At 34.7% G+C, this 26,810-nt stretch overlaps 2 protein-coding genes across 8 annotated transcripts; both read right to left on the bottom strand.

Moving 5' to 3' along the window:
- Positions 1 to 1,621: 1,621 nt before the first annotated feature.
- Positions 1,622 to 2,593, bottom strand: LOC127150672 (uncharacterized). Its single transcript, XM_051089174.1, has 3 exons — positions 2,495 to 2,593; positions 2,050 to 2,146; positions 1,622 to 2,004 (listed from the first exon to the last, which is right to left on the bottom strand). Exons 1-3 carry the CDS (start codon positions 2,591 to 2,593, stop codon positions 1,622 to 1,624), a joined length of 579 nt encoding a protein of 192 aa, XP_050945131.1.
- An 8,733-nt stretch (positions 2,594 to 11,326) lies between these two features.
- LOC103486140 (cyclin-dependent kinase E-1) lies at positions 11,327 to 26,355 on the bottom strand. 7 transcript variants are annotated; one of them, XM_008444003.3, is made up of 16 exons: positions 25,892 to 26,351; positions 25,490 to 25,600; positions 25,154 to 25,257; positions 25,029 to 25,071; positions 24,790 to 24,888; positions 24,133 to 24,202; positions 23,462 to 23,556; positions 23,302 to 23,335; positions 23,142 to 23,226; positions 22,925 to 23,002; positions 20,492 to 20,539; positions 17,107 to 17,139; positions 16,612 to 16,720; positions 15,313 to 15,513; positions 15,119 to 15,191; positions 11,327 to 11,813 (listed from the first exon to the last, which is right to left on the bottom strand). In XM_008444003.3, the coding sequence occupies exons 1-15, from the start codon at positions 26,168 to 26,170 to the stop codon at positions 15,120 to 15,122; spliced, it is 1,461 nt and encodes a 486-aa protein (XP_008442225.2). In that variant the 5' UTR covers positions 26,171 to 26,351; the 3' UTR covers positions 11,327 to 11,813; position 15,119. The 7 variants fall into 7 exon arrangements, with proteins under 7 accessions (XP_008442225.2, XP_050945210.1, XP_050945211.1 ...); XM_051089252.1 differs by lacking the exon at positions 11,327 to 11,813 and adding an exon at positions 14,684 to 14,862 and having other exon boundaries at positions 25,892 to 26,352; XM_051089253.1 differs by lacking the exon at positions 17,107 to 17,139 and having other exon boundaries at positions 25,892 to 26,353.
- Positions 26,356 to 26,810: the final 455 nt, after the last annotated feature.

Genomic DNA, 26,810 nt, shown 5'->3' with positions numbered 1-26,810 from the left:
ACATTCTAGTGCTTGTTGAGCTTCTAGTCTCTTTCGTCAAGTGCTTCTAACTCTTGATGATGTAATTTAGCATATTGTCTTCAGTAGTTAGCCCCTCTTAAATTGCCATTCTCAAGGATGGAATTTCTCTCTTTAGTGGGAGGACTACTTCTACTCCGCTAACCAAAGAATAGGATGTAACACCTGTAGGAATACGATGGGTAGTTCGATAGGGCCATAATGCTTCTCCAATCTTTTCTTATCAATCTCTTTTTGTCTTGGAGACCACATTTTTTAGAAGATTGAACAAGGTTTTGTTGAATGCCTGTGCCAATCCATTTGCTGCGGCATTTTACATAGAAGACATGTACTATTTGAAGTTAAATTTCTCACACAACTTGTCCATCAAAGTGTTAGCAAATTATCTTTCATTATCAGTCATGATGCTAAATCGGTAAATAATGTGTGTTCGAACAAATTTTACGATGTTTTTCTTATTCTCTTGTCTTAATGACACAATTTCAGCTCAATGTAGAAGATCGACGTGAAGTTTACCATGCTCCAAGTAGTCTATAATGCACTAGCACTAATCTTCTTCATCAATTGCATACACAGATAGCACATCGATTTCTTCGTATTGACTTTTGATCGAGGAAACAATCCACTTTTGGCAAAGGAAAATGTTTATTGGAACATCATCTGAGATTGTTAAAGTTGTGGTCAAATTTGCAAGCACATTAGTTTTCTTATTTTTTGATCTCGATATATGCTCCAATATTATGCCGTCGAATCTGTCCATCAATCTTCTAGCATAAACGAAGTAGGGCTTTAAATCTTGATGTTTCATCTCATACTGATAGGAGAGCTGATTTATGATTAACTTCGTATCGTCGAATACTTCTATGTATTTTATCCCAAATTTTGAGGCCATTAGTTAGTTGTGATGAGTTCTTGGTACTCAACAACATTATTTGAACACAATTCACTAAGTGTGAAGTTATATGGCAACATATGTTTCTCATGAAAGATGACGACGATGTCGACACCAACTTCACTTCTTCGTACCGCACCATCAAAGAACATGGCCCAAGGCTCCATACTTTCAACAAACAATACTTCTTCATGAGGTAAGTCTTCACATAATTTCCAATTTGACGGAAATGAATGATCAACCAAGAAATCTGCCAATGTTTGACCCTTTACTACCTTATGTGAGATATATACAACATCGTATTGCTGGAGTATAATTGTCCATTTAGCGAGGCGTCCCGAGATGGTTGGCCTTGATAAGATACATTTGACACGGTCGACTTTTCCCACCAGATGTATAGTGAAAGCTTGCATATAATGTCTCAGTCTATCTATTATAAAGAAAAGGGCGAGACATTTTCTCAATTGGAGAATAATTCAATTCAGCTCTAGACAGAGTTGTACTTAGATAATAGAGTGCACATTCCTTGCCCTTATCATTTTTTTTGTGCGAGTAATGCTCCAAGCAAGCCTTTTTGAGCTGTTATAAACAATATAATTGGTTTTCCAGTTGCAAGTGCACTCGAGATAGGAGGGTTGAGCAAATACTTTTTTATGCTATCAAATGAATTTTGGCATGACTAATCCCAATCAAAGATTGCATCCTTTCTCATCAATCTCTGGAATGGTTGACACCTACCCACGAGATTAGATATAAATATTTGGATGTAGGCCAAAGGACCCTATAGTGTCTCAACTCATGCAGGTTCTTCGAACTTGACATCTTCTGGATGGCGTCAATTTTAGAATTTTCAACTTCAATTCCACGATGCCTCACAATAAATTCCATAAACTTTCCTGAGGTCATACTGAATGCATACTTAAGAGGGTGCATTCTTAGTTGATATTTTCTAAGGCAATCAAGGACAAGCTCCAAGTCTTTTAGGTGGTCACACTTCTTCTTGGACTTCACTATAAGATTATCAACATAACATTCAACGTGTTTATGTAGCATATCATCAAAGTTTCCTTGCATAGCGCGCTGGTATGTGGCACCTGCATTTTTCAATCCGAAAGACATTACCTTATAACAGTATATACCTTTTAAAGTTTGGAATGTTGTTTTCTCTTCATCATCTAGAGCCATTTGAAAGATAAAGCTTCGTGAAAGATAAAGCTTCATGCCTTGCAGTTGCATCTACCATGATTTCCATATAGGCAAGGGAAAGTCAACTTTTGGGCATGTGTTATTTAGGTCTAAAAAATCGACACAAACACGTAGTTGGCCATTCTTCTTCCTTACAGGAAGAATGTTAGCTATCCATGTTGGGTACTTAACTTTGTGAATAAATCTAGCTTCAATGAGCTTATTTACCTCTTCCTTGATTTAAGAAGTGAGTTCGGGTTAAAATCGTCATAGTGCTTGCTTGATTGGTCGATACTTTAGTTTGATTTCTAAGCGATGAATGGCCATCTATGGATCGAGTCTAGGCATTTCCTTATATGACCATGCAAAGACATCTTTATATGCTTAGAGTAAGCTCACATACTCATTTTCATCATCATCAGAAAATTGGGCACTTATGAAGGTTGGATGAGCCTCTTCTATCGTACCAAGATTGACTTCCTTTAGCTCATCAATCATTGATTAACCCCTATCCTCGAGTGATAATGGAGCAACTTCAGTATCTTCTTCAAACGACTCATCGCTGGATGCCTCTTCTATTGTAACATGACCACAACCTGCTACATCTACTTTGTTTTCTAGTTCATTATTTTCAGGTCATGTAAAAACAACATCGTGTCGCTTACTTTCAATAAACCCTTTGTATTTACTAAGACAAACATCTTCCTTTTTACTCTTGATGGAACTACATTACAATTTCCTCGTCCCTTGCCACTAAGCCAGGTTTGCTTGAGAAGGATATGGGAGGTTGCTTTTGGCCTCTTGTTATAGACACGTTTAATCTTTTGAAGGCAGATTCTCTTAGGACCAAAGTTGGGCTCGGATATTGTACTTTTTCCAAAGTAGTCATTAACCTTTGAAATACAGAAAGTCAAGTGGAACTGAAAGTTGAACCTTGATTTTTGTCCTCTATCGTTAGTGTACTCAACCTCTAGAAAACTAAAGGCCGTGTAGTCGAAGAAGTAATGCGATTAAAAACTAAAACTTTTTTTACTTCTATTTTGTTTTCCTTTTCCATAATCTTTGCTTTCTTCAACTGTAATATGACATGTATTAGCAACTTTTAATTTTTCTTTACCAGATATTAGAATTGGTTCAAAAGACTTATATATATCAAACTTCATATCTAGAATTAGGTATAGAATATTCTTGCTTTTTGAACTTCTTTTGTGTATGGGAAAGCACATGTCTATCGTCAAATATCTTCATGCTTTTAAGCTCAATACGAGTTGTAAAGTCGTAACCTGCCTTTGCCATCAACTTATATGCATTTGGATCAAATCCCTCCACTGTTCATCTTTTTGGAAGGAATGCCTCTACGCCCTTTTTCTTAATTCTTTTTGCCTCTCCTTTACCCATCTTATAAATGGTGTGGTAAAGCTTTCCTTTAATATCTAGATGCTTTCGACCGTTAGATCTTTCGAACATTTTGCAAACGACGATTCTCCCTTCTTACGTCGACATAGAGGAATATAGTGTAAAACAGGGAGCTTTGAAACTTTTTCTTGTGAGATTGTCATCTTTTCATTCTCTGACACTTTAGACTTAGCTTGGATCTTTGGTTCATCATTCCCTCGACCATTGAGTGCATCCTCTTCATTTGACTTCGTTGTTGTGACCATTCTTTGCTTGGACCTGTAAGTGCCTTTGGCCATAGAAACTTCAGTTGATATGACTTCACTTACATCATCACTTCTTGTGTAAAATTTTGCATCAGCAAAGTGAGACTCAACCTCTGAGAATGGCTTAGTGCTAGCATCAACCTTCTTAATTTCTTGTTTATAAAATTTAAAACATTGGTGGAGCGTGGAGGTTACTAGCTATTCCATTTTCATGAATCCATGGACATCCTAATAACAACTTATAAGTAGTCCTCGAATCGATCACATGAAATATTGTGCTTGCTTGCAAATTCTCTATGGTGATCTCTAAACGAGCAGTGTTTATCACCCACTGTGCTCCTTGGTTAAAGCCTTGAATCATCAATTTACTGCTTAATAACTCTTCAATTAAGATACCTAATTGATTCATGGTTGACTTTAGCAGAATTTGACGGTAGACCCATTATCGATGAGAATTCGATTAAGCTTTTGCTCCGAAACATATCCTAATACAAATAAAGGTCTGTTATGAAGCTTTGACCCAAGTAGAAAATCCTCATCACTAAATGATATCGTTATAAAACATGAATCACATGTCTTCGTTTGTGATGCAGAAATAGTCGAGATATCATCATTTTTTAATATCTCAATAATTGTATCCTTGATTTCCTGCAGGAGTGACAGCAGATGATCTATGCCTAAAGAAGGGAATTCCTCTGGCTTGGTTGCTGCCTCCATTGAACTTGAGGAAAAAGTGTCATCCTTAGTTGTGCTAACAATATGACACGAAACGATCTCAATTGCAAAGTTTTCAGGGAAGAAGTCTTTCAAAGTTATCGGTTGTCATGGTCGAGTAAGCACCTCACTTTCTTCAGTGATTGGACGAAACTTTCTCGCATTCTTTATTGTCTTTCTTCTTTGAGACTTAACCTTTTGCTTATACTCTTGGTACGAGATTCTTTTTTAAGAAAATTTTGTGTATGCTTCTTTCGACGGGTTACTAACATCCATCCCTCATCAACATCCTTCACATGCTTTTCTTCTTCTTTGGAGTAAACAGATTGTTGGCCATTATTTTTGTAACGCCTCCGGTGAAGAATATATAACAACAAGCTCCAAAGATTTAAATTGGATTAGGCTCCGTGTAGCAAGTAATCGACCATTTAGATGAATCATTACTGCAACATCATTTGTTTATGCCACATCATCAAGATCTAACTTAATCTTTTTTCTAAAGCTAATTTTCAAAATCAACTCCTTCAATCCAAAGCATTTTTCTATGGGAAGGTGACGATCCAATGGTATTTGCAGTAATTGGGATCATTTACTCTCTCTATTTTTGCAAGTCGTTTACATTCAGGAAGTTGAATGAGTTGTTTTTCGGTAGTTATTCTAACATATCAGGTAAGTCAGAGTCTGGAAAAGGGTAAACTTTTTCTCGTCTCCTTTTCAGTGTCGGACGTCTTTTTTCGCCTTCATCTTGACATTTTTCAATATTCTTTTCCTTGGAGACAAACTTTAAGATGATCATGTTGATGACCATAGCCTCCTTGTAGCACCCTTCAATACCTTCTGGGTGCTATTCACTTCTTTCTTCTTTTCTAATTTTCGAAACTAGTAGATCATTGGTTCCTTTATTAGCAATACTTATCTCCATATCATGAGCTCTAGTTGTTGACTCATCAAAGGTGTGGGGTTTTATTTCCTACAAAATGTACATAAGCCCCCAATGCATTCCTTGAGTGCACATTTCCATTGTTGATAGTTCAGTTACGTTTATCTATCTTTACAGTCAAGGCTTAATGCTCTCCAGCGATTAATATAGTCAATGACCGGCTTATCCTTTCGTTGCTTGGTGGTAGTTAGCTCTATCATGCTAAAAATACGCTGAGTATTGTAGAAGCGGTTGAGAAAGTTCCTCTCAAGTTACTCCCAACTATCAATGGATTCAAGTTCAAGGTCGGTGTACCAGTCGAAGGCATTTCCTTTGAGAGTTCGAATGAATTGTTTTACCAATAAGTCTCCTTGCTTACCACCAGTTTCGCATGTTTCGATGAAATGAGAAACATGTTGTTTTAGGTTTTCCTTTCCATTGAATTATTGGAACTTGGGTGGCTGGTATCCATTCAGCATTCTCAAATTGTCAATCCTTTTTGTATATGGCTTGTATACAAAGAGAAATTTTGAGTAGGCCCACCGTATTGAGTTTTGATGGAGTTTTCTATCATCTCCTACCACTACTAAATAGACAGCGATGTAATTGAAGTTGAATTTTGAGGTTGACTTTCATGCATAACTCCCTTCCCTTTGTTAGTATTCTTGACGGTATGCGTATGGCTTGATTCAACAATATCATGACCCTAGATGTGATTCTTGAGAGATGTAATCTCATAATCCTTTTCTTCAGCTTCCTTCATGGGCATGTTAACCTTCTTTTCAAGCTTTGTCATTTTATCTTCACTTATATTCACGTCAGTCACCATAATTGACATTATATTTTTGTGAGGCATCTCCTCACTTGAACGTTTAGATGATGAATTTTGTTCATCAATCACATGATTTTCTTTGATTACAGTTCCATCTTTTGGTGGTTTTGATAGTCGTTCTCAAATATTCTTTGCGACCTCAAAGGGTGGTATATCCTCAAATAATTGAGTTTCCTTTGAGCAATTGCGAATATTTGGCCTTTTACTAACGTCGCTTGGAGCTTTGGAAGTGTTCCCTTTAGACATCATGATTTCTTCAGATGTTCTTTGCAAAAAGGGAAAGAGATGAAGGTAGAAACGATCCCACTGGAAGTGTCAAACTATGTACACGAGATTTCTGGAGAAATATAATTCGTGGAATTGAACTTTGTATATTGATTTATATAGTGTTGTGGATACAATCTCTAATATTTCCTCATTTGATGTTTTCTCTCGAATACAAATTAAAACTTAGAACTTCTTGTTCTTCAATCTTTAGGAAGTTGTAGTTGCAAGTCAATTTAAGATTCAATCTTATAGAATTCAAAGAACATTTAATCTTCCAAGTCTTCCATCTTTTAGAAGATGGTAATCTCAAAGTTGATAAGAACTCGCACGTCTTGAGAGCTTTTTAAAGTTTGAATCTCCAATTCTTCAGAGCTTCAGTTATTCCTTCAACCAGATATCCCCAAAATGTGTGGGAAGAGAATTTCCCTAGGCTTTAGGCTTGGCTTGGGCCCATTTGCTTGTTAGGCTTGGCTTGGGCCCATTTTCTTGTTAGGCTTGGCTTGGGCCCATTTGCTTGTTTGGCTTGGCTTGGGCCCATTTGCTTGTTTGGCTTGGCTTGGACCCATTTGCTTCTTAGGCTTGGACTTGCGCCAATTGACTTGTTGGGCTTAACTTGGACCCATTTGCTTGTTGGGCATGGACTTGGGCCCATTTTCTTGGCGAGCTTAGACCCATTATTTATGTGGTTCAATTTTTCAATAGAGGCTTAAATTGGGTTGAATGTGAGAAAACTTGGTTACCCAAATCCAATCAAATTATAATCAACATAACTTTTGAGGATGACGTGACGCGATTTAATTGACCAAAATTTCTTGTTGGGGCCTTTTCAATAATATAACAAAACGGCAAATTATTTACACTCTATAGAACAATTTCAGAAACGGAAAAGCCCAGACCCACAATGCGAAATACCAAAAATATCTCAATAAACGTGCGATTAATCATCCGTGCTTGCCCGATTAATGTTATTAAATGATTATTAGACACCATCGTGTAGAATAATATACAATTGATACACGATCTTGTAAATTACCAAATATATAAACGAACAAAAAATAAACGCTAAACGATAACGAAAGACTTTAGATATAAACAATTGTGTAGATTATCTTTAATGATTATCTCATATGTGCGTCTGATCATATATGAAAGTATAAACGATAAAAAAATCATCATAAACGATTCTGTACATTACCATATATATAAACGATAAGGTAATAAACAGTAAAAGATGACAAAAAACTTTAGATGTAGACAATCATGTAGAGTAGCTTCAACGATCCTATATATAACTATAAACGATCATTTAGAGAAACTAGCGCGCTCCAATCACTCATAATTACGAAAGTACCATCAAAATGAAAGGACTATAAAATGGTGAAGGTTCTTGCTCAGACTTTTCATCTTATTTACAATCCTTTATCTTCTTCACTACTTTATTTTCATTCATCTTCTTCGTCAATCATTTATATCCTTGTAACTAATTCAACAGAACTACAAAAATTCTTCTTCGTCAATCATTCTTCACCTTCGGTTGTTCAAGAATTTATTTTTGGCATTAATCTATATTTTGTTTCCACAAACAAATTTATCTCCATCTAATTCAATTTATCTTCATCATTTATCTCTATCTATCACGATTTGTCTCGCATATAAAGAGGTTTGAATCTATATTCATTTCGATCTATCTTCATCATCTATCTTTATCCATCATCTATCTCTATCTATCACGATCTATCTTGCATATAAAGAGGTATGAATCTATATTCATTTTGATCTATCTATATCTATCACGATCTATCCCGCATACAAAGACGTCTGTTTCTATACTCATTGTATATATTTTATTGAATAATTTATATTTTTTTTTTTTTACAAATAGATGGTGAACAACAAGCAACAAGCATCAAGAAGCAAATCAATAAAGTCTAAAGTAAAGACAGAAGAAAGAAAAATTAAAAAAGAAAAAGAAATAAATGTAACAAACTAGAATGTGAATATCTGTCTGTATAACATTGTATATGTATGTATTTTTTTTCTAAATAGCGCTCTATATTTATAAATTTGTTAAAACTAGCCCTTATTTGAAACATACTGTTTATTATGTCTTTCAACAGATGAAACACTATCCAAATGACATTATTATGGAAGACGAACAAAAAAATCTTTGTATACTACAGTTTAGAAACATTGAAACAGATCAAATCCAAAATAGATCAAAGAATTCTTTCTCGAGTTTTGATGAACAACCCTTTTGGCTAGTTTCTTAACATTAAAATCGTCAAAATACCAACACGGTTCTTGATTTTTCTATTAAGAAAATAATGTCATACAAAAAAACTAATGTCCTTACTTTCGAGTTCAATGGACATATAGCAGAATTTGGCCTGAAAGAATTTTGTTTCGTAATTGGACTAGAAGGTCATAAATTCCCTGAGCTAAACCTAGGAGAAAGAAAAGAAAATGGTCTGAAAAATATCTTTTTTCTTCATGATGACTTTATAACAAGAAGAGATATAGAAAGAACTTTCTAAGCGTTACGCAATGTGGAAGACTCATCGAAAGAAAAACTAGTTAACCTCTATATCTTAGAAGCATTTTTAATTCCCAAACAACAACACAACCACATAAATCTCCAACATCTAGACATTTTTGGATAATGAAGAAATCTATAAAGACTGTCCATGGGGAAGGTTATTATACATCCTAACATATCAATTCTTGAAAAAAGCATCCTACAATGACAAGGATGTTGTATACCTTCAAAGATTTCCCCTAGCTTTAGTTTATTGGACTTTTGAGACAATACCAAGACTTTCCAATTTAGATATTAGGTTTCGAAACAAGCTTGCAATTGAAGGACTAACAATTGTAACATGAAAATGTTTGGAAACAAGTGAGTGGAGGACTCTAAATATCAACATTTTTTAATCTAAGAATGTAAGTAAATTTAGAGAATGTTTTATATATGTCTATCTAGATAGACAATGAAAGATTTCTATCCATGCCTATCTTGAATAGATGATGATATAAATCTATCACTGCTGATCAATACATTTGCTACTTTTTCACTAATAATCTAATATCATTTTATTTTTAGTTCTCTACGACACTACTAGACTCAACAGAAGATTCTCAAACAATTTTGAAATATTTCAAAGATATTGAGAAGCAGGATAGAAATGCGAAATTCGTGTAGTAAATTTAGAATATGATTTTTTTAAAAAAAAATATTTTCACGTAACGATTACTTAAAAAAGATTTGGCAAATTGTTTTACGAAAACTAGGACAATTTCGTAAATTAAATATATAATATTTGTGTATTATAGTTAAGAATATGAATTTTAAAAAAAATTAATACTTCACCCGTAACGTAAAAAATATTGAAAATAAACGTCGTATTTAAAAAAGTACTGAAAATTATTTTACGAAAATAGGACAATGGTAAATTAAATATACGAAACTTGTGTATTTAATTTAGAATTAAAAAATGTGTAAAAAATTAAATTTCATAAAACAATCTACGTAACTCTTACCCCAAACACATCTTATCATAATCACCCCATATCCCTTCCTACATAACCATTTTCTAAACACATCTTGTCATAACGTTATCATAACACTATCTCCAAACACATACTATCTGTTAAGTTTGTTTTCACATTTAGATGAACAAATAATTATGTTTTTCTAGATCGACCCTTTTGATTTAAATTAAAATAATTTTAAATATTACATATTATGAATTAAAAATGATAAAAGTGCAATGTAGTAAATGTTCAAATTGATCTAACCGTAAAAGAGTAAAGACCAATCAGTATACTGGATAACTTTATTGTTTTAAAAAGATTCTTTTGAATTTTGTGAATTTAGAATTTTTGGACACTGAACTTTGATTCAATCGACTAGCCCCATTTCTCAGTCTATCTGTTTACCCCTATTAAACAAAACGTTACTGATTACATAAGTTCAATAATTTTACAACAATTTAACACCATGTTTACATAAATATGTAATTGAATTAAATTGGAGTGCCAAACAGATTTGGACATCACTGAAGGATAGAAGTAATAGTAGTAGTGTTAATTTGTCATCGAGAATATAGAACTTTAATAGCTATTGTATATATTTTCAAATAAATGTTATATACTTTTCCTATTATATAATTAAATTATAATTAAACTATGAATAAAAATAACAAAAAAAATATGAATAAAAATAACAAAAACAAAAACCAAAAACCATAAATAATTATGAAACAAGCTTATTTTTTTTTTGCATTTTCTCAAGAAATAAGAAATAGTACAAAATAGTGTTGATTCTTATTCCCAAAACACCAGGCAAAAAAAAAAAAAAAAAGAACAAAAATAAAAACAAAAAATGTAACCAAACAAAACCGAAAAGACCAAATTGTGAGAATACCCATCGGAAAAGAATAGGACAAATCAGAGACTAAATGCACATTTGCGAGTGAATTAAAAATTACTAAAATAACTTTAGATCACTCCAAAACACTCCTTTACTCTTTCACAATTAATTTTTTATTTTACGCTCTTAAACGCAGTATTCATATCATAAAAATCAATTTTAGATAAAAACATGTTTAAAAGTGATTTTGAAAATACCAAAGGTCGGTATATCTAAACTCTGAAACAATCGTGATTAGAAAGATTTGTCATTTTCTTCTTTTACTTGCCATCAACCACCTAATGTTAGTGAGAGTTAACTCTACAAGGCATTACATCAAACATTTGTTATTAGTGGAACTAATTAAGCCAACCAATTGTGTTAATGAAAGTTCTATTTTGAAGTAATAGACACATTAAGCCTGATCAACTGGTTTAACAAAAGTTTGCATATATAACAATAATGTAATGATCAATCTATAATCAATGCATGTTTTAAATAATTGAACATAACTTATGAACACATATAAACCCTAACATTCAAATCAGAGAAATCATTCTGTGACCGAATAAATTAAAAAAAACATACTACTTGGAGCATTATAATACAATAGGACCACCAGTTACCTATCTATATCGAGATAAAGATAGCTTAGTATTGAGAAAACGTGGATGCATGCGAGCGATCTTACCTCCCCTTTTCTCTGTGCAGCATCTAAGAATCCGAGAGATGCAACGTTAACATCAATTGATACCATGTCAAGGAACATGCTAAGATGTTAAATTATTCGGACGAGTTGATGAACCTCGGGTTGCAGATAAATCAACAAGCAAACGCCACCTTAACAAGATTTGTAAGATGCGCATCGACAAACTTTGGGCAAAGCCGAGAAGTAATCTGAGACTTTCCTGGAACCACTGCAGAAAACAGAACCCAGAAAAAAGGAAAATTTGGCAGAGTTAAAGAACAAAAATAAGTTTGATAATCGCTCATGAGCTTGTTGCTAAAGTTTATGTGAAGTTCTAGAACATTCGTAAAAGGTGAAAAAGAAATGAATAGTTTGTTAATCTTGAAAAGATTAACACTGGGACCACAATTCCTGAACTTCTTTTTCTTATTAATAACCAGGAGTCAAAGCTTTGTTCCCCTATCCTCGGAGCACCCGCACTTCCACATTTTCTCCCGGGCCCAAACTGGGCGAGAAATCAAGAGTTTTGCTATTAATGAACTCAACCAAAGGTTAAAAACTCCACACCTCTAAGCCGGTGTGACTAAGAGACCTCAAGCCCTTGCCAATTCTACCCAGCCTAGAGTTCTTAGTACCATTCTGATAGTGTATCTACAGTACAATGCAAAAAAAAATTTGCCATTTTCCCAGTGCCAAGGCAAGGCTCTAAGTTTTAGCCTCGAGATGTACATGTTATAATATGTGTTTATATTGTAATTATGTATGGTCGTTCTTTATTGTAATTTTATATTCCTTAGATTAAGGTTTCTTAATTGCCAACATATATGTATCTTCAGTCTGATTAAAGAATAAGATCATAATGTTCTTCAAAAATACAGAATACATGGTATCAAAGCATCTAGGATAGGTCATATTCGAGTGGCTGTTGGTCAACATCGCCCATCTCAAGGTGAGTGTCACTGCCATTTGCCGAAGTCTGCCCTCACAGTATGCTGGAAACAACTACGCATGAGGTTCACGTGCCGCGAAAAGAAGAGTATTCTGTCTCCACATGCCGGCGCGTGGGAGCATGTGGAAGTTCTGTTTATGTTTTCGTCAGTTAGGTTCTTGATTTGCATTGTCCGGCTGATCCGTGCATTTGGTATCATTGAAATCTACTCAGGGTGTAAAGTTATTCGAAAATACCCTATTGTGCTTTGGGTTTGTTGTTTCAGTTTCAATTTTGAGTTAGTTCTGCTCTTTAGTTCATCCTTGATTTCGTTTTTAATTTGTTTTCTTCACTTGCGAGAATTGAAAAATGTTGGTTATCTTGTAATGGGTGATGTGAAGCATATGGTTGTCCCATGTTATTCCCCTAGTGTTGAAGATAACTAAACACAAGTTAAATGGATCTAACTATTATGATTTGTGTCACATGATTCAGTTTTACTTCGTATAAATATGGCTGATCACGTGACTGAGGAGCCACCAATAGATGATAAGAAAAAATCTTGGCTTCGTGACAACGCTCGACTTTATCTTCAAATTAAGAATTCTATTGAAAGTGACGTTGGTTTGAACCGTTTAGTAGATCATTGTGATTCAGTGAAAAGCTCCTAGAGTTTTAGACTTGTTATACTCTTGGAAAAGAACAAGTTCGTCTGATGTTTGATGTCTATATGCAATTTTTTCAAGCTGAACAGAAGGCAGAATCTCTTACAAGCTACTTTACGAGGCTTAAGAAGACTGCTGCCAGAACTTTCTTCACTGTTACCTTATAGCTCCAATTTCAAGGTTCAACAAGCTCAGCGAGAAAAGATGGTTGTTATGATATTTTCAAACAGACTATTACTTCAATTTGGAAAGGTTAAAACACAGATCCTTTACGATTATGAGATTCCGTCATTAGATGAGCCCTTCAGTTGTGTTCTTCATATTAAAAGTTCCCAATCTAGTTTGCTTGTTCCTCAACCTAGTAGTGCTGTAATCAACCAGAAGAATAATAACTCTCAGGGTATTTTAGGGATGACTAACAATTTTCAAAAGCCTAGTTTTGATATTCAAAAATCTGACTCTCAAGAGATTGTCCATATGCCAAGACATCTAAAATGTGATCGTTGAAAGTTGTATAGACTCAACGATCTCAACATGCTCAGATAACTTCCACCAATAATATGGCAATCTGTTACCAGCTCTGCCGACAACTTTGCTAAATTTCAAGTATTCCAAGAATCCTTGTAGGCATCTTCGTCATCGAATTTTGTTGCCACCGTTGCCAAGACAGGTAATACGAAATGTCATTTTACATCATTTACCCATGGGTCATTGACACTAGTGCCACCCATAATATGACAAGCAGTTCTAACTTATTTTCTACACCTTTGTCCCCTGCCTCATCCCCATCTGTCACCTTGGTAGATGGATCAACCTCCTCTATGCTTGGATCCGGCACCATTTCTCTCACTCCATCCTTTCTTTGTCCTATGTATTACACTTGCCTCAATGGTCCTTTAATTTAATTTCTATTAGCCAGCTTACTCGTGATCTAAATTGTCTTGTCCTGGTTTTCCTGATTATTGCTTGTTTCAGGATCATATGACGAAGATCATTGATAGAGAACATGAGTCAGAGAACATGAGTCAGAGAACATGAGTCAAGGGGCCTTCACATTTTTTACCACCAAATACCAAAAGTTGTAGCTTGCTCTAGGGTTACATCTTCATTCGAAGTTCATTGTCATTTTGGTCATCCATCTTTGTTTATGTTGAAAAATATTTATCTAGAATTTCATTCCATGTCGTCTTTGAATTATGATTCGTGTTAGTTTGCTAAAATTCTTTGTCTTGGTTTTAGTTCTAGAGTTCATAGACAAGCTAGTGCTCCTCTTAAGTTAGTTCATTATGATATTTGGGGTCCTTATTCAGTTGTGTCCCAAATAGGTTTTCGTTATTTTTTTTACTTTTGTTGACGATTACTCTCATGTGTTGGTTATATTTAATGAAAAATCGTTCAAAGTTTTCTCATTTTTGTGTTCTTTCATGCTGAAATGCAAACTCAATTTAATGTCTCTCAAAGTTGTCTCTAGTGAATATTTCTCGCATGTAATTGGCTTTTACTTACATGATCATGGCATCATTCATCAATCCTCTTGTGCAGACACTCCATCCCAAAATGGAGTTGCTGAAAAAAAGAACAGGTACCTGCTTGACACAGCTTGAGCCTTATTGATGTATTTAGTTGGTTATTATTTGCTTGTGTCTGTTATAGCTAGCTATTCTGCCTTAATAAGTGCTGACTAGCTGTCAAGATTATAAGTCACCTTTAGTCTTTTAAAACATTGGTGCCACGTGCCATTTATATTATTTTCCAGTTCAAGTAAACAAGAATAATAACCTATATACTATCTACCGGAAAATTGTAGTTCGGATCTTTTATTTAACAAGAAACTTATTATATTTCTTCTTGATATACTGATAAAGAAATTTTGGTATGAACCATAACACTACTCAAATTAAAGCTTGCATACAAACTAACAGAGCTGTTGAGATATATTACCTCAGTAACGTCTTTGTTGTTTCTGCTGGGGAGGATAACCTGGCATTCCCATTCCAGGATCTTTTCTCCTTAACTATTTGAGATATTAAAGAAGGAAAAGAAAAGGTCATTATAGTTGGTGAGATTCATCTAATAATGTACAAGAAAAATATATATATTTAGGAAATAATAAAACTGAGTCATAAACAAGCAACCTGTTGTTGCTGATGAGCTTGGGAAGAAACACCTCGCTGCATAGGGATGCCACCAGGATTCATACCCATCCCAGCCTGAGAAGCAAGATTATAGGCAGCCATGCCCTGATGCGGCATCCTCGGCATGCCGACTCCCATTGCCCGAGGGACTGATCTTGCCATATGACCACCTTGCATGTTTACAGCATTTCCAGATGTTACCTGTTGACAAAATACTAATAAGTCCAGTCTGACAATGGAGATACATTTTATGCTTCCTTCTCTCAAATTCTATTTTAAATAATAATAAATAAATGAACCAAAGATTTATGTGGAAAATTGATTTTTCAATAACTAATCGAAATTATTGTTAGATTTATTATTTTTTTAATTATTTTTAGTGGATTTATAAAAAATGATAAAATAATTATTCTACTTTTCTTTCTTACTTTTTCCTTTTTTTTTTTTTTTTTTGAAAGACCGCAAATGAGAACAACAAACAATATGTCACCAAAATTGAAAACGTTTCTTATAATTATGCAATGGAGAAGCTTTATTGGATAAATTACTTTTTTTGTTTTGTACTTGAGGTTTGGGATTTGTATCAAATTAGTCTCTAGATTTCAAAATTGAACAATTAAGTTCCTATCTCAACAACCAAAAGTGTAATTTTACCCTAATTTATTAAATCCTTATATTTCAATAAAAACGGAAACAGGAAACAGAGAGAGGAAAAATATGAATGTTAAGAAACCATTGAAGCTTGAACGTCATTGAGGAATCAGAAAGTTAAAAGTGAGACGTGGAATGTAATTAGTTATGGATGGTGGTAATGGAATTCATTATACATCAGATGAAGAGCACATACAAAAAGTCTCTTTTACTGACACGACAGGAGACTATTCAATTAAATCAAAAACCCCACACACACATAATGCTCTTGAGCAAAGGGCACAACCAGATACAAGAAAGATTGAGTAAAAGACTTTAAAAAATCCGATCAAATCAATCGAAAATTCATATTCAACGAAAAAGAATGAAGAGGGCGGTTCTTATATACCTCACACTTTTAAGAACGCCAAATAATTTACAGCTATCTAGATTATCATGATGAACGAAAAGGCAAAGTAATCTTTCAAAATAGACTCGGTGGATGCCATGAAAAAGAAAAATAGTTGAGGCAAAGGAAGACATGCAGCCTGAACCCATGATTTAATTTAAGAAAATTTCACGTGGCACCTTGTTCATCATACATATATGATTACTAGAATTTTGTAGCTTTAAAGGGAAGGAAAAGGAACTTGACAAATTACAGCTTACCGTTTGTGAGGGTTGAAGGCTGGTTGTTCCCTCGAAATCTGTGGTTGTGTCCACAGGGCGAGTTGGATAATTAATGACCTTCTCTCCAGGTTGGTTTGGAACCAGAGCACTATAATTGCAATCCACATAGCGAGTGATGAAATCAAGATGCTGAGGCCCATTTCGATTTCGCTTTTAGTTTTAAAATTTATGCTTGTTTCCACTTAATTTGCCATTATAATTTTTACATTGTTAAAAAAGTTCAATAATAATAATAATAATAATAGTATTAAAACTCCTAATTAAATTCTAAAATCAAAAACTACTTTTTGAGACTTGGTTTCTTAAAAAATTAGTAAGAAAGTAGATAACAAAACATAAACTAATAGAGAAATAGGTTGACAAGCTGAATTTTCTAAAGCAAAAAACAAAAATCGAAATGATTAACAAATGGGATCTAAATATTTCGAAATTGTAAAAGTAATATTCAACAAATATACAGAGATAAAAACATACTTGTATCCCGGAAGAGGTTCTAAACGAAAGTACCTAAAAAAAGACAATAAAATCTATGTTCAATATTATGCACCAAATTGATGGCAACATCCAACTGACAAAATCATGCAAGACTAATAAGGGGTACATATCACATGAAACAAATCTCTTAATAGACATTTTTACTACGAGTGTTAAATACTGCATTTCCATTGAGAAGAATAAAAGAACACATATGCATTAAAAGAAAAAAAGAAGAAGAAGAAGAAGAAAGAGAAGCCCGTAAAAAGGGAGCATATTACGAGAAGGGGATCCAATGAAGTTAGTACCTACCGAGTAAGCACCAAAGCCCAAACTGAATCAGACGAAAGACTGAACATCACTCCGAGAACTCTCCTCGCCCTAAAGATTATATTACTCCTCACACTCCTTTCCACAAAATCACACAAACCCTAAACTGTCACAAAAACAACCCTTTCTCATGAAAAGGCGGATATAAGAATAACTCCTTAGTCTTTACCAAATCCCTACGTCCAAAGAGCTTACAAAGCTATAGCCAGAATCTAATCTTAGGTGTTAACCTGTCCATGCAAAACCAACCACACAAAGAACTACACAGTAGGGAACGGTCACACAGTTGACACAAGGACAAAAGAGAAATATCTCCCTCTCGTGCCTAAAGCAAAAATCATCCAACAAAGATAAACGAGACAGAGCATCTGCCACTTCCTTATTGGTTAAGAGACGGAAACCAAAAGGAGAAGGTAGAGACTCCAACAGAAAAGACAATGAATGCAACTGAATGATTATTGGGAGATAACAATTGGATAATGAGGAAACAAGGCACACATGAGTCGATTTCCCAACCACTTTCTCCCCACTTTCTCCCCTGAAAATAGGAATTCCTCGCGTTCCCAACCACATTATGAACAAACTAAAGGGAACTTTGATGAAATATTTTTTCCAATGGTTTCTTGAGGTGTCTGACCATTGGTCCAATCAAGGGGATGAGGCCTATACTTACTAACAATAACCCACTCATTATGGAAAAGATCACCCAATCTGACACTCTCTTATCTCCTCTTTTCCCAAAGTTATATGCAGAAGCTTTTACCTAAATATTTTTTTCACACAAACAACTTTCATGGAAAAAAGGAGAAGAATACAAGGGCATACAAAAAATCCAAGCCCACAAACATCAAAAACTCGCTCGACAGAAAGGGACTCCAACCATGCAAAATAGAGCCTATAGAATAGTTACAAAAGATCTTCAAAAACAAAACCCAAAGAGAAACATGAAAACAAACAAGGGCCACCCCTATATACACTCTACCATTCCGCTTCCCCCACAGAAACCCAAAAGATCGCAAACACCCTAACAAGCCATAAAAAGCAAACCATGTCCTGAAGAGACAAATAGAGAAGGAACTACATTATCATGTCCCTTGTATCCCTATGCCAAGAATACTATCCTTTTCATAAAACCAAACTATTGAAAGCAATTAACAACAACCCGAGATTTACGTGGAAACCCGAGAACCGGGAGAAAAACCACGATACTTTAGTTTTTATTATTTTTCTTATGAACGAAAACAATAGGTACAAAGGGAGAATAAATAGAGTACAATAGGAATAAGAAAGGAAAAGATTTAGGAAATATTTAGGAAATAAAATCTTATATTTTATTCTTTCCAAAAATACTAATTCTAACACAAACATCTAGACGAAGAAAACCCAAATGAATCTTGCAACTCACAACACCAGAGAATATGGTCGAGGTTTTCCTCCACCTTCTCTGGCGTCGTGAGTTTGAAAGATACAACAAATAATAGAGCAAATCAGGCCAACTAACAAGGGTGAATTCCTCGCACGCCAATCTATCATGTTAGCACAACGATGTTAAACTTGTGACTTGCCAAGTAGAAAGCCTCACTTTCCTAAAAAATTTAATCTTCCAAGACAGGAAAGATCATCATTTACATCTCCTTGACAATCCCCACACCAAAATGTTTCTCTATTTCGTCCATTCTTTTTTGCTTCATTTGCTGCTCCTGCTCTTGGCTCTTTCTCCAGCCTTTTCAAAATGGTTCCCACATGTATGGAAAGAAGACTTGTTGCCATAAAATATGAAAAGGAAAATGGAAAGGGAAAGGGAATATTAGTCTCAAAAGGAAAATTTAGCTTGATTATAGCCTAGTACTTGAAACCAAATTCATCCATTAACTAGCCAACAACATTGACGACTTGGTTATCAACAAACAATTGTTCAAGTTTTTCAGGAAAACTGACGATGGAAATAGCTTCGTCTATCGGTAGAAGATATCAAACAAAAGAGCATTTTCAAACATCTGCTCTCTCCTGTCTAAGCTCAAAATCATCCAAATTTCAATAAATAATGGAGATAAATAACCTCTATCGTTTTTCTAATGGACAACTGACAACAAAACCGAAAAAAAGAGAGGAAGAGCTACCTTAATAGAATAGTTTTTCATAGCCAATAAATGATAAAGTCTATGAAACATGCTGCAAGCAGATCACGTTGAATCATATTAAATAAATAAAAACAATAAAAAGTAGGAGTCTTAGAAATTTCATTCCAGACTTCTGAATGTTCCCCATAACAACTCCACATTATTCAATCAAAATGACGAGGATCATACTCGCTCACGACAATCCTATACCACAGGGAAGTGGGAAAACACCATAACCAATTTACCAATAACACTTTTTACAGGCACTTGAGTTCCCTGACTATGACCCACCCAGATGTACAGGCTTCCCGACATTCTTCCAAATCATCAGGTGCACACCTTTACCTTCCTCCCCAAATTCCACTGACAACCCCTCAGGTTTTCCAGACTTTAACACAAAAGAGAGAATAAATGGAATACCACTTAAAACCGATCAATGACTTGCTAAAGAAAAAGCTTCTCTTCCAAGAGCCCAACCTTTCTCAAACCTTGTCCTCCACAAAACTCCAACAAGCTAACTGCCTTGGGTTATCACCTAGAAGACCCCAGGTTGGGGTCAGACGGGAAACTCGTCAACCTCACACCCCTTCCCTGACTTTGTGCTTGGTTTGCATTTCTTTATTATTATTTTTTATATATTCCATACCATCCTTGACATATTTGTTTATATTTAAATAAAAAATGTAAAAAGCATTAATATAATCATCTGCTTCATTTCTAGTCAATTCAATATTGACCACTAATTCAGGTGAAACATTATTTCTCTGTAAAATAAAGGAACCTAAAAGTTCCACATGCATTGACATAAAAATGAGCAATTATATACAAGGAAATATAATGATAGTCAAAAAAGTGCAGACTATTAGTACACATTCAGATACAGAAAGGGGTGGGGGCAACAAGAAGGTTTGGAAAGTGGTGTGAAGAAGGCATACTCATGCTCTAGGGCTTGGGCTGCTGTTATACGCTTTCGAGGATCATACCTGACCAAAAAATTACCATATGCACGGGGGATAGAGAGTTAAGTTAGCAACTTGAAATCCCAACGAAGAAATCATTACTGTTTCAGGCAATATTTTATCATTCATATAGAGACTAAAAGGAGGAAATGATTAACAATGCACAGACACAGAATCTCTCTCTTTTTCAATAACAAAAGAGGGCAAATATTGGAAAAGAAATTTCAAAAAATGAAAAAAAACAGTTCCATTGGACAACAAGATAAGTGAGGTTGTATAATCTAAAAAGTGAATATAGTTTATTTACACCGAGAGAGTAATATAAGTCTTTCACCAAAAAAAAAAAAAAGATATAGAGCAATATAAGTAAGTTGATCCAACAAGTCATCAAAATTTGGTGGCTTTATCTTCAAAGACACGAAGATTGCACTCAAGCCAATATGCCAAAGCCATAAACTAGAAGAATAATTTAAGCTACGTGGCTGTTTTTAAAATCTTTGAAAGAAACAGAAGATTTATGATGTGGCATATTTACCCCACTGTTTCTATGTTGTATTATTCTTTTTATTGGAAAAAACAACTTTCATTAAAATGAAAGAATACGAGGTGCATACAGAAAAAAACAGGCCATAAAAACACTCCAACTAAACGAAGGGGACCAACTAGAAGAATGTCACCAATGGAGTAATTATAAAAGGACTTTGAAATCAAAGCCCAAAGGAAAACATAAAATCTAATCAAAGACCAAACCTCATTATATTCCTTTCCCTACCTCAAAACAATGGATAGTTCCTCTCCCCCCAAATGTCCCACACAATAGCACACACCCCCGCGATCCATAGAAAAAAAAGCCCTTTCTCTGAATGATGGATGGAGGAGGAACTCCTCAATCATCGCACAAACACCCCATGACCAGCATGGCTAACACCGAACTTCTGCAAAAACAAACTCCACAAAGCACACACATACTGGCAATCCCAAAAATAGTGATCAAGGTCTTCCTCCGTCTTCCGACAAAGCAAGGAGCAAAAAGGCCCAACAAGAGTAGACCTCCTCCTCACAAGCCTATCCCCAGTGTTAACCCGACCCGGCAAAGCTTGCAAGATGAAGAACCTAACTTCCTTAGAAACCTTGGTCTTGACCACATTAAAAACAGACTCCTTAGAAGGAGGGGGATCCAACAACAAACTAAAAAAAGATTTACACAAGTACCCCTGACTCAGGTTTGGGAACCTCCTTCCCTCCCTAAGACTGCACCCCTCAACCAAAGAAAAAAGAGAGACAACCTCTGTCCTTTCCCTAAAAGTCAAATTGCAGCTGAACCTGAAAGAGAAGGATACAGATAGGCTGCTTGTAAAAATAGGCTATGTTGTATTAGAATTTAGCGAGGGTTCTTTTGTGCTGCAAAGCTTTACTCTGTAAACAATAAACAACCTTGTTAACCAGTTGTTTAGGTTGTTATCTTCTATGTCCGGCTAGCTTGTATAAATAGGCTGCTTCAGCCCCCCTTCATTAGCATCAATAATAATTAGTGACTTTCTGGAGGTTTTATACATCAATTTATAATCCTCAAGGTTATCAGAGAGGGAAAAAGGGTGTCATTGATGATGGGAAATGAATTGTGTTAAGTTGACTAACAAAACCTTCCATAAGACCATCACTAGCCGCCTTTCTCTAGTGAATCATGATACCAACTAAAACAGTTTCTTCAGAAGTGTCAACCATGGCCGTGGAGAACGGTTCATAGAAGGGATATGAAATTGCAAGGTCTTGTCATGCAAACATAGAATTTGACCAGGGGAACTTAAGCAACTATTAAAGCTTCATTAATTATTCAAAAAAAAATTCATTTGTTCCTATAATTTCCACGGTGGTTCCAAATATTCCTGGTAATGCCAAAGTTTCCTTTAATATCAGCATTTTTCTCCTATAAGCAAGGCACTGTTAAGAATGACATAATATGTTTATGACTACATAGGAAGAGAAAAAAACACAATGAAATTTCCACAAAATATAAGGATCGGAGAGAGAAAATGTCTTCATAGCAACAGCCCATAATATCAATATTCTTTACCATATGCCCTACTTTTTCTCCTCTTGGTGAGAAACATTAATTCCTTTATTTCATTTATAGGATGAAAATACAAAAGAAGGTAGACTATTTCCTAATTACCATACCTAAATTCCGTTAGATATTTCACTCCCACCAATTTATTTTTTAACTAGCATTATAGATACATACATAATATATATCAACATTAACAACACATCAGACATTTTTACATGTACAAAAATTAAATTTGGAAGATACTAATAATCTACAGGCTGCATATGTACAGTCTGAATAATACAGACATATAGGCAAGAACAGTACGGTAGAAAAATAAGTTCTAGAATTGAAAGACGTACTCCAGCATTTTGGACAGAAGATCGTATGCAGGACTTTTTGGAGACAGGTGTACAACATTATATAATCCAGCATTGTCACTGTAAAAAACACACAGAAACATGATCATCACATGTGCGCAACATGTTAGAAAAGAGGGTTTTAAATACAGGTTTTAGGTTTATACGGAAGCCTATTCTTGGTTTCATATTGAGACAGAGAGAGAGAGAGAACCCTTACTATTTATGCCCCTGAATGTGCTGTACATCTTGTTGCCAATTTGGAAGATTAGCAAGTGTTGGCCATTTCTCAATCGTGGGATGGCCTAGTAAATTAATGACTTAAGAAACAAATTCTTGTACATGTAGAAGAAGTGGAGACAAAAGAAGCAATTCAATACCTAAAACCTTAAAAATCTTGTCGAGTTGATCAAGCTGCTCAAATAAAAGTTCCATTGTAAAGCAGCACATGCATTAAAATGACAAATTGATATCAATTACAGTTTAAAGAGGTGGAAAACACAATAACAAAATGGTAGGCATCCAAGATAACTTTTATACCTGGAAAGGATTCGGAGGCCCTTTGACTTCTTGACCTTGAAATAATGGCTTCAACGTCAAAAGCTCAGCAAAAATGCATCCAACAGCCCACATATCTAATTTTCTTTATAAAGGAAGAATTGCTTTTACTTGGGATGAGAATATATACAAGTCAACTACCTAAGGGTATGGGTAATAGACATTTGCAATAGATAAGCAATAAAAACTCCCTCTCTAAATAACCCTCATGCGAAACATCATATAGACGGTGGATGTTTGTATTTTTTAGTAATGAGAGCTTCTATAGTGACCCTCATTTCAATGTTTCTTTAGACATTCACAGACCTAGGTCCATTAAATATTACCTAAACTGTTGTAATTTTACTATATCATTTTCACCTTAATAGAATTGCCTTTCTTTGTAAAGTATGACACTATACCATCCAACGTAGAGCTATAATATACTAACGAACAAAATAGGATAAATAGTATCCAAAACTCTGGAAAGAAAACATTTCCTGGAACTGAAGTTGAAAGAATAAATTCTCATATTACACAAATCAAGATCAGGGACTATGGCATGAAGATAAGCATCAATTAATCATATTTATGTCCCATGTAAAATGCATCAATCATATAACAACCCAAAATCGCTTCACTTAATAGAATCTAAATGATTTTATCAAGGATACCAACAGCACTAGTGTAGTGCTTTGCTCCAAGGAGAAGTTCAGGTGCTCTATACCAAATGGTGACAACCACCTACAAGCAAATTGCAAATGGGTACCTCAAAAACTAAACAGTAAACATGTTCATTTTCACATGCAATGATTTTCTGTGTTTTATATAGTCTAGTAGCAAAGCAGATTTATGGGGCAAAGAGTATGTTAATACAGGTAGCTTTTTCCTTCTTTCCTTTCTTTTTATCTTCTACTTCTTTCTATATCGTACCCATTTTTACAAGGCATTAGGTTAACGGTTGGTCCTCTTTAGTATTTAGCAATAATTTTTTAGGTACTCCATACCTTTCAACTCCAGCCCCAAGTTAAAATTTATAGATTTTCTACAACATCCGACTTCACATTTTAGATAGAAAATTTTCTAATTCCAGCATGGATCATTGGTTCCTCTCTTCCTTATAAATTAGAATAGTTAAGAATGAAGACTCTTCCTTGTCATGTAAAATAATTTTACGTTGTATTTAGCATCTAACCTCTTAAATTTTGGATGTAAAATTAACCCATTGCCTTTTAGTTTAGATGATCTGTAGATTATCGTTTGAACCAGAAAAAAACAAAAAGAAAAAAAAAACAAACAATTAAAATGAAAGGGAAACATAAGATCAGTACTCCATTTTCAAATAATGGCTTCAAGGGAGCTTGGTATATTCTTGCAAGTCCAAAATCAGCTATTTTAACCACTCCTTGCTCTTCTCCTTCACCCATAACCTGGTAACAAAATAGACATGCAATCAAAAAAAAGAAAGAGTCTACACATATGAGGACAAGGACAACAGCTTATGCAAAACCTGAAGTTGAGAGAAAACAGGATAATTCATTGAACACTATAAGTATCATATAAATTTTACCAAAATATTTGACGGCTTTAAATCGCGGTGAATAATCCAATTACTGCAACAGAAGTTGAAATTATTTTATAAGTCTTCTTGTGATAAGAAATTAAATTTGAGAAAGTGGCTTACTACAACTTTACCTATGGAGATAATTCAAACCATTGAGAAGTTGCCAGAGCAAGGATTTAACGGTATACTGATTAAGGGGATGGTTAGCCTTGTCCCGATGATGTCTAATGATTTCCTGTAAAGAAAAACAAAATTCATCCAATTACATAACTATGCATATGCAAGAAGAGATGATTAGTAGATGAAACAACATATTCCTTTCCTCTAAAATCCACAAATGCCATTGGTTCTCTACCTAAAAGGAAGTGGTTGCAGGTCAAAAGGGACAGTGAATTTTTCTTTCTTAACCACCCATATCAAATCAAATCAACCCTTGAACGTAGCATATTAAAGCAAGATAAACTTACGTAGAGATCATGTTCAGCATAATCAAAAGCTAGATACAACGACATATCTGCATGGTTGATATGAACATTTACAAGCTTGACGACATTCTCGTGTGAAATTTCCCGCAGTAGCTGAACCATAAAGAAGATTAATTTATCAGAAATGCTTAAAGCAAGATTAACAGCTCCAGCAGAAAAAGGGGAATCGAGTTCTTCAATCCCTTAGCCGCATTAAACAGTAAATTTCAACAAAAACCCTAATCGTTTTGTCAAGATTATTTGAAAAATGAAACCCAACATCTAAATGGACAATGTATAACACCAACAACTATTTATCCTCGTCCATCCTCAGCCTAAACCCAATTATAATAGAATCAAAAACAGGACGAATGAATACGAGAAGTGACAGAAAAGGGAAGAAACCATAATTTCTCGAATGGCAGTTGGGGAGACCCCGTCACCGTCCTTGGATTGCTTGAATTTTTTTATAGCAATTGACTTGCCGCGACTAGGTGAAGGGGGTTTGATTTTGGCAAGGAACACGAGGCCATAGGTTCCCTCGCCGATCTTCCCGATTAGATCGTACTGCTGCAGCCACTCGGGCTTCTTGTGGTGGCTGCCGTTATTGTTGTTGTTGTTGTTGTTCCGGCTGGCGGCGTTGGCGGAGACAAGGCCTCTGTTGGAGTTATTGCCGTCTCCCATGGAGGCTGGAGATTAAGCTAGGGCCGTCGTCGAGACCATTTTGCTAGGAAATTCTTCAGCAGAGAGAGGAAAATCATGAGGAGAAGGAAGAAGGCAAGCGTGTAGAGTGCGACAAGGCAATGCTGGATGCGAATGGATTCGATTTTTAATGATAGATTATGTGTGTGATGTCTAATGCTTGGTGCCTAATACTTTAATCGATATTTAATATATACCGTAACGTACCTGAAATATTATGCATTTCCTGCTTAATTATATATTATGTTTGTAATGCTTAATTATATATGATATATATCGTAAATTATATGATATTTTTTATGTTATACGTTTGTAGAGTACATTATGGATCCTCTTATGTAATAAACTTGTAACGCTCCAAAGTAAGGTAATTTTAGTTTTAATTACCTTAAATTTAATTTTTAATTATGTTGAAATTTTTTGGTGTTAATTGAGTTAATCGGTAAGATTATGGATAATTATATATATGTGAATATATAATTAATTAAGTTATTGAAGATAAGAATAATTATGTTATAATAATATAATTAATTAAGGAATAGGTGTTATTTTGAGGAGAAAGAAAAAGAAGATAAAAAGATGATGTGATGGTAGGAATTAATAATGAGAGAGAATAAAGGAT

This window comes from Cucumis melo, chromosome 8, assembly GCF_025177605.1.
Source record: "Cucumis melo cultivar AY chromosome 8, USDA_Cmelo_AY_1.0, whole genome shotgun sequence".
NCBI classification, from domain to species: Eukaryota; Viridiplantae; Streptophyta; class Magnoliopsida; order Cucurbitales; family Cucurbitaceae; genus Cucumis; species Cucumis melo.
Note: the sequence above shows the minus strand (reverse complement) of the source record. Positions and strands in the feature narration are given on the sequence as shown.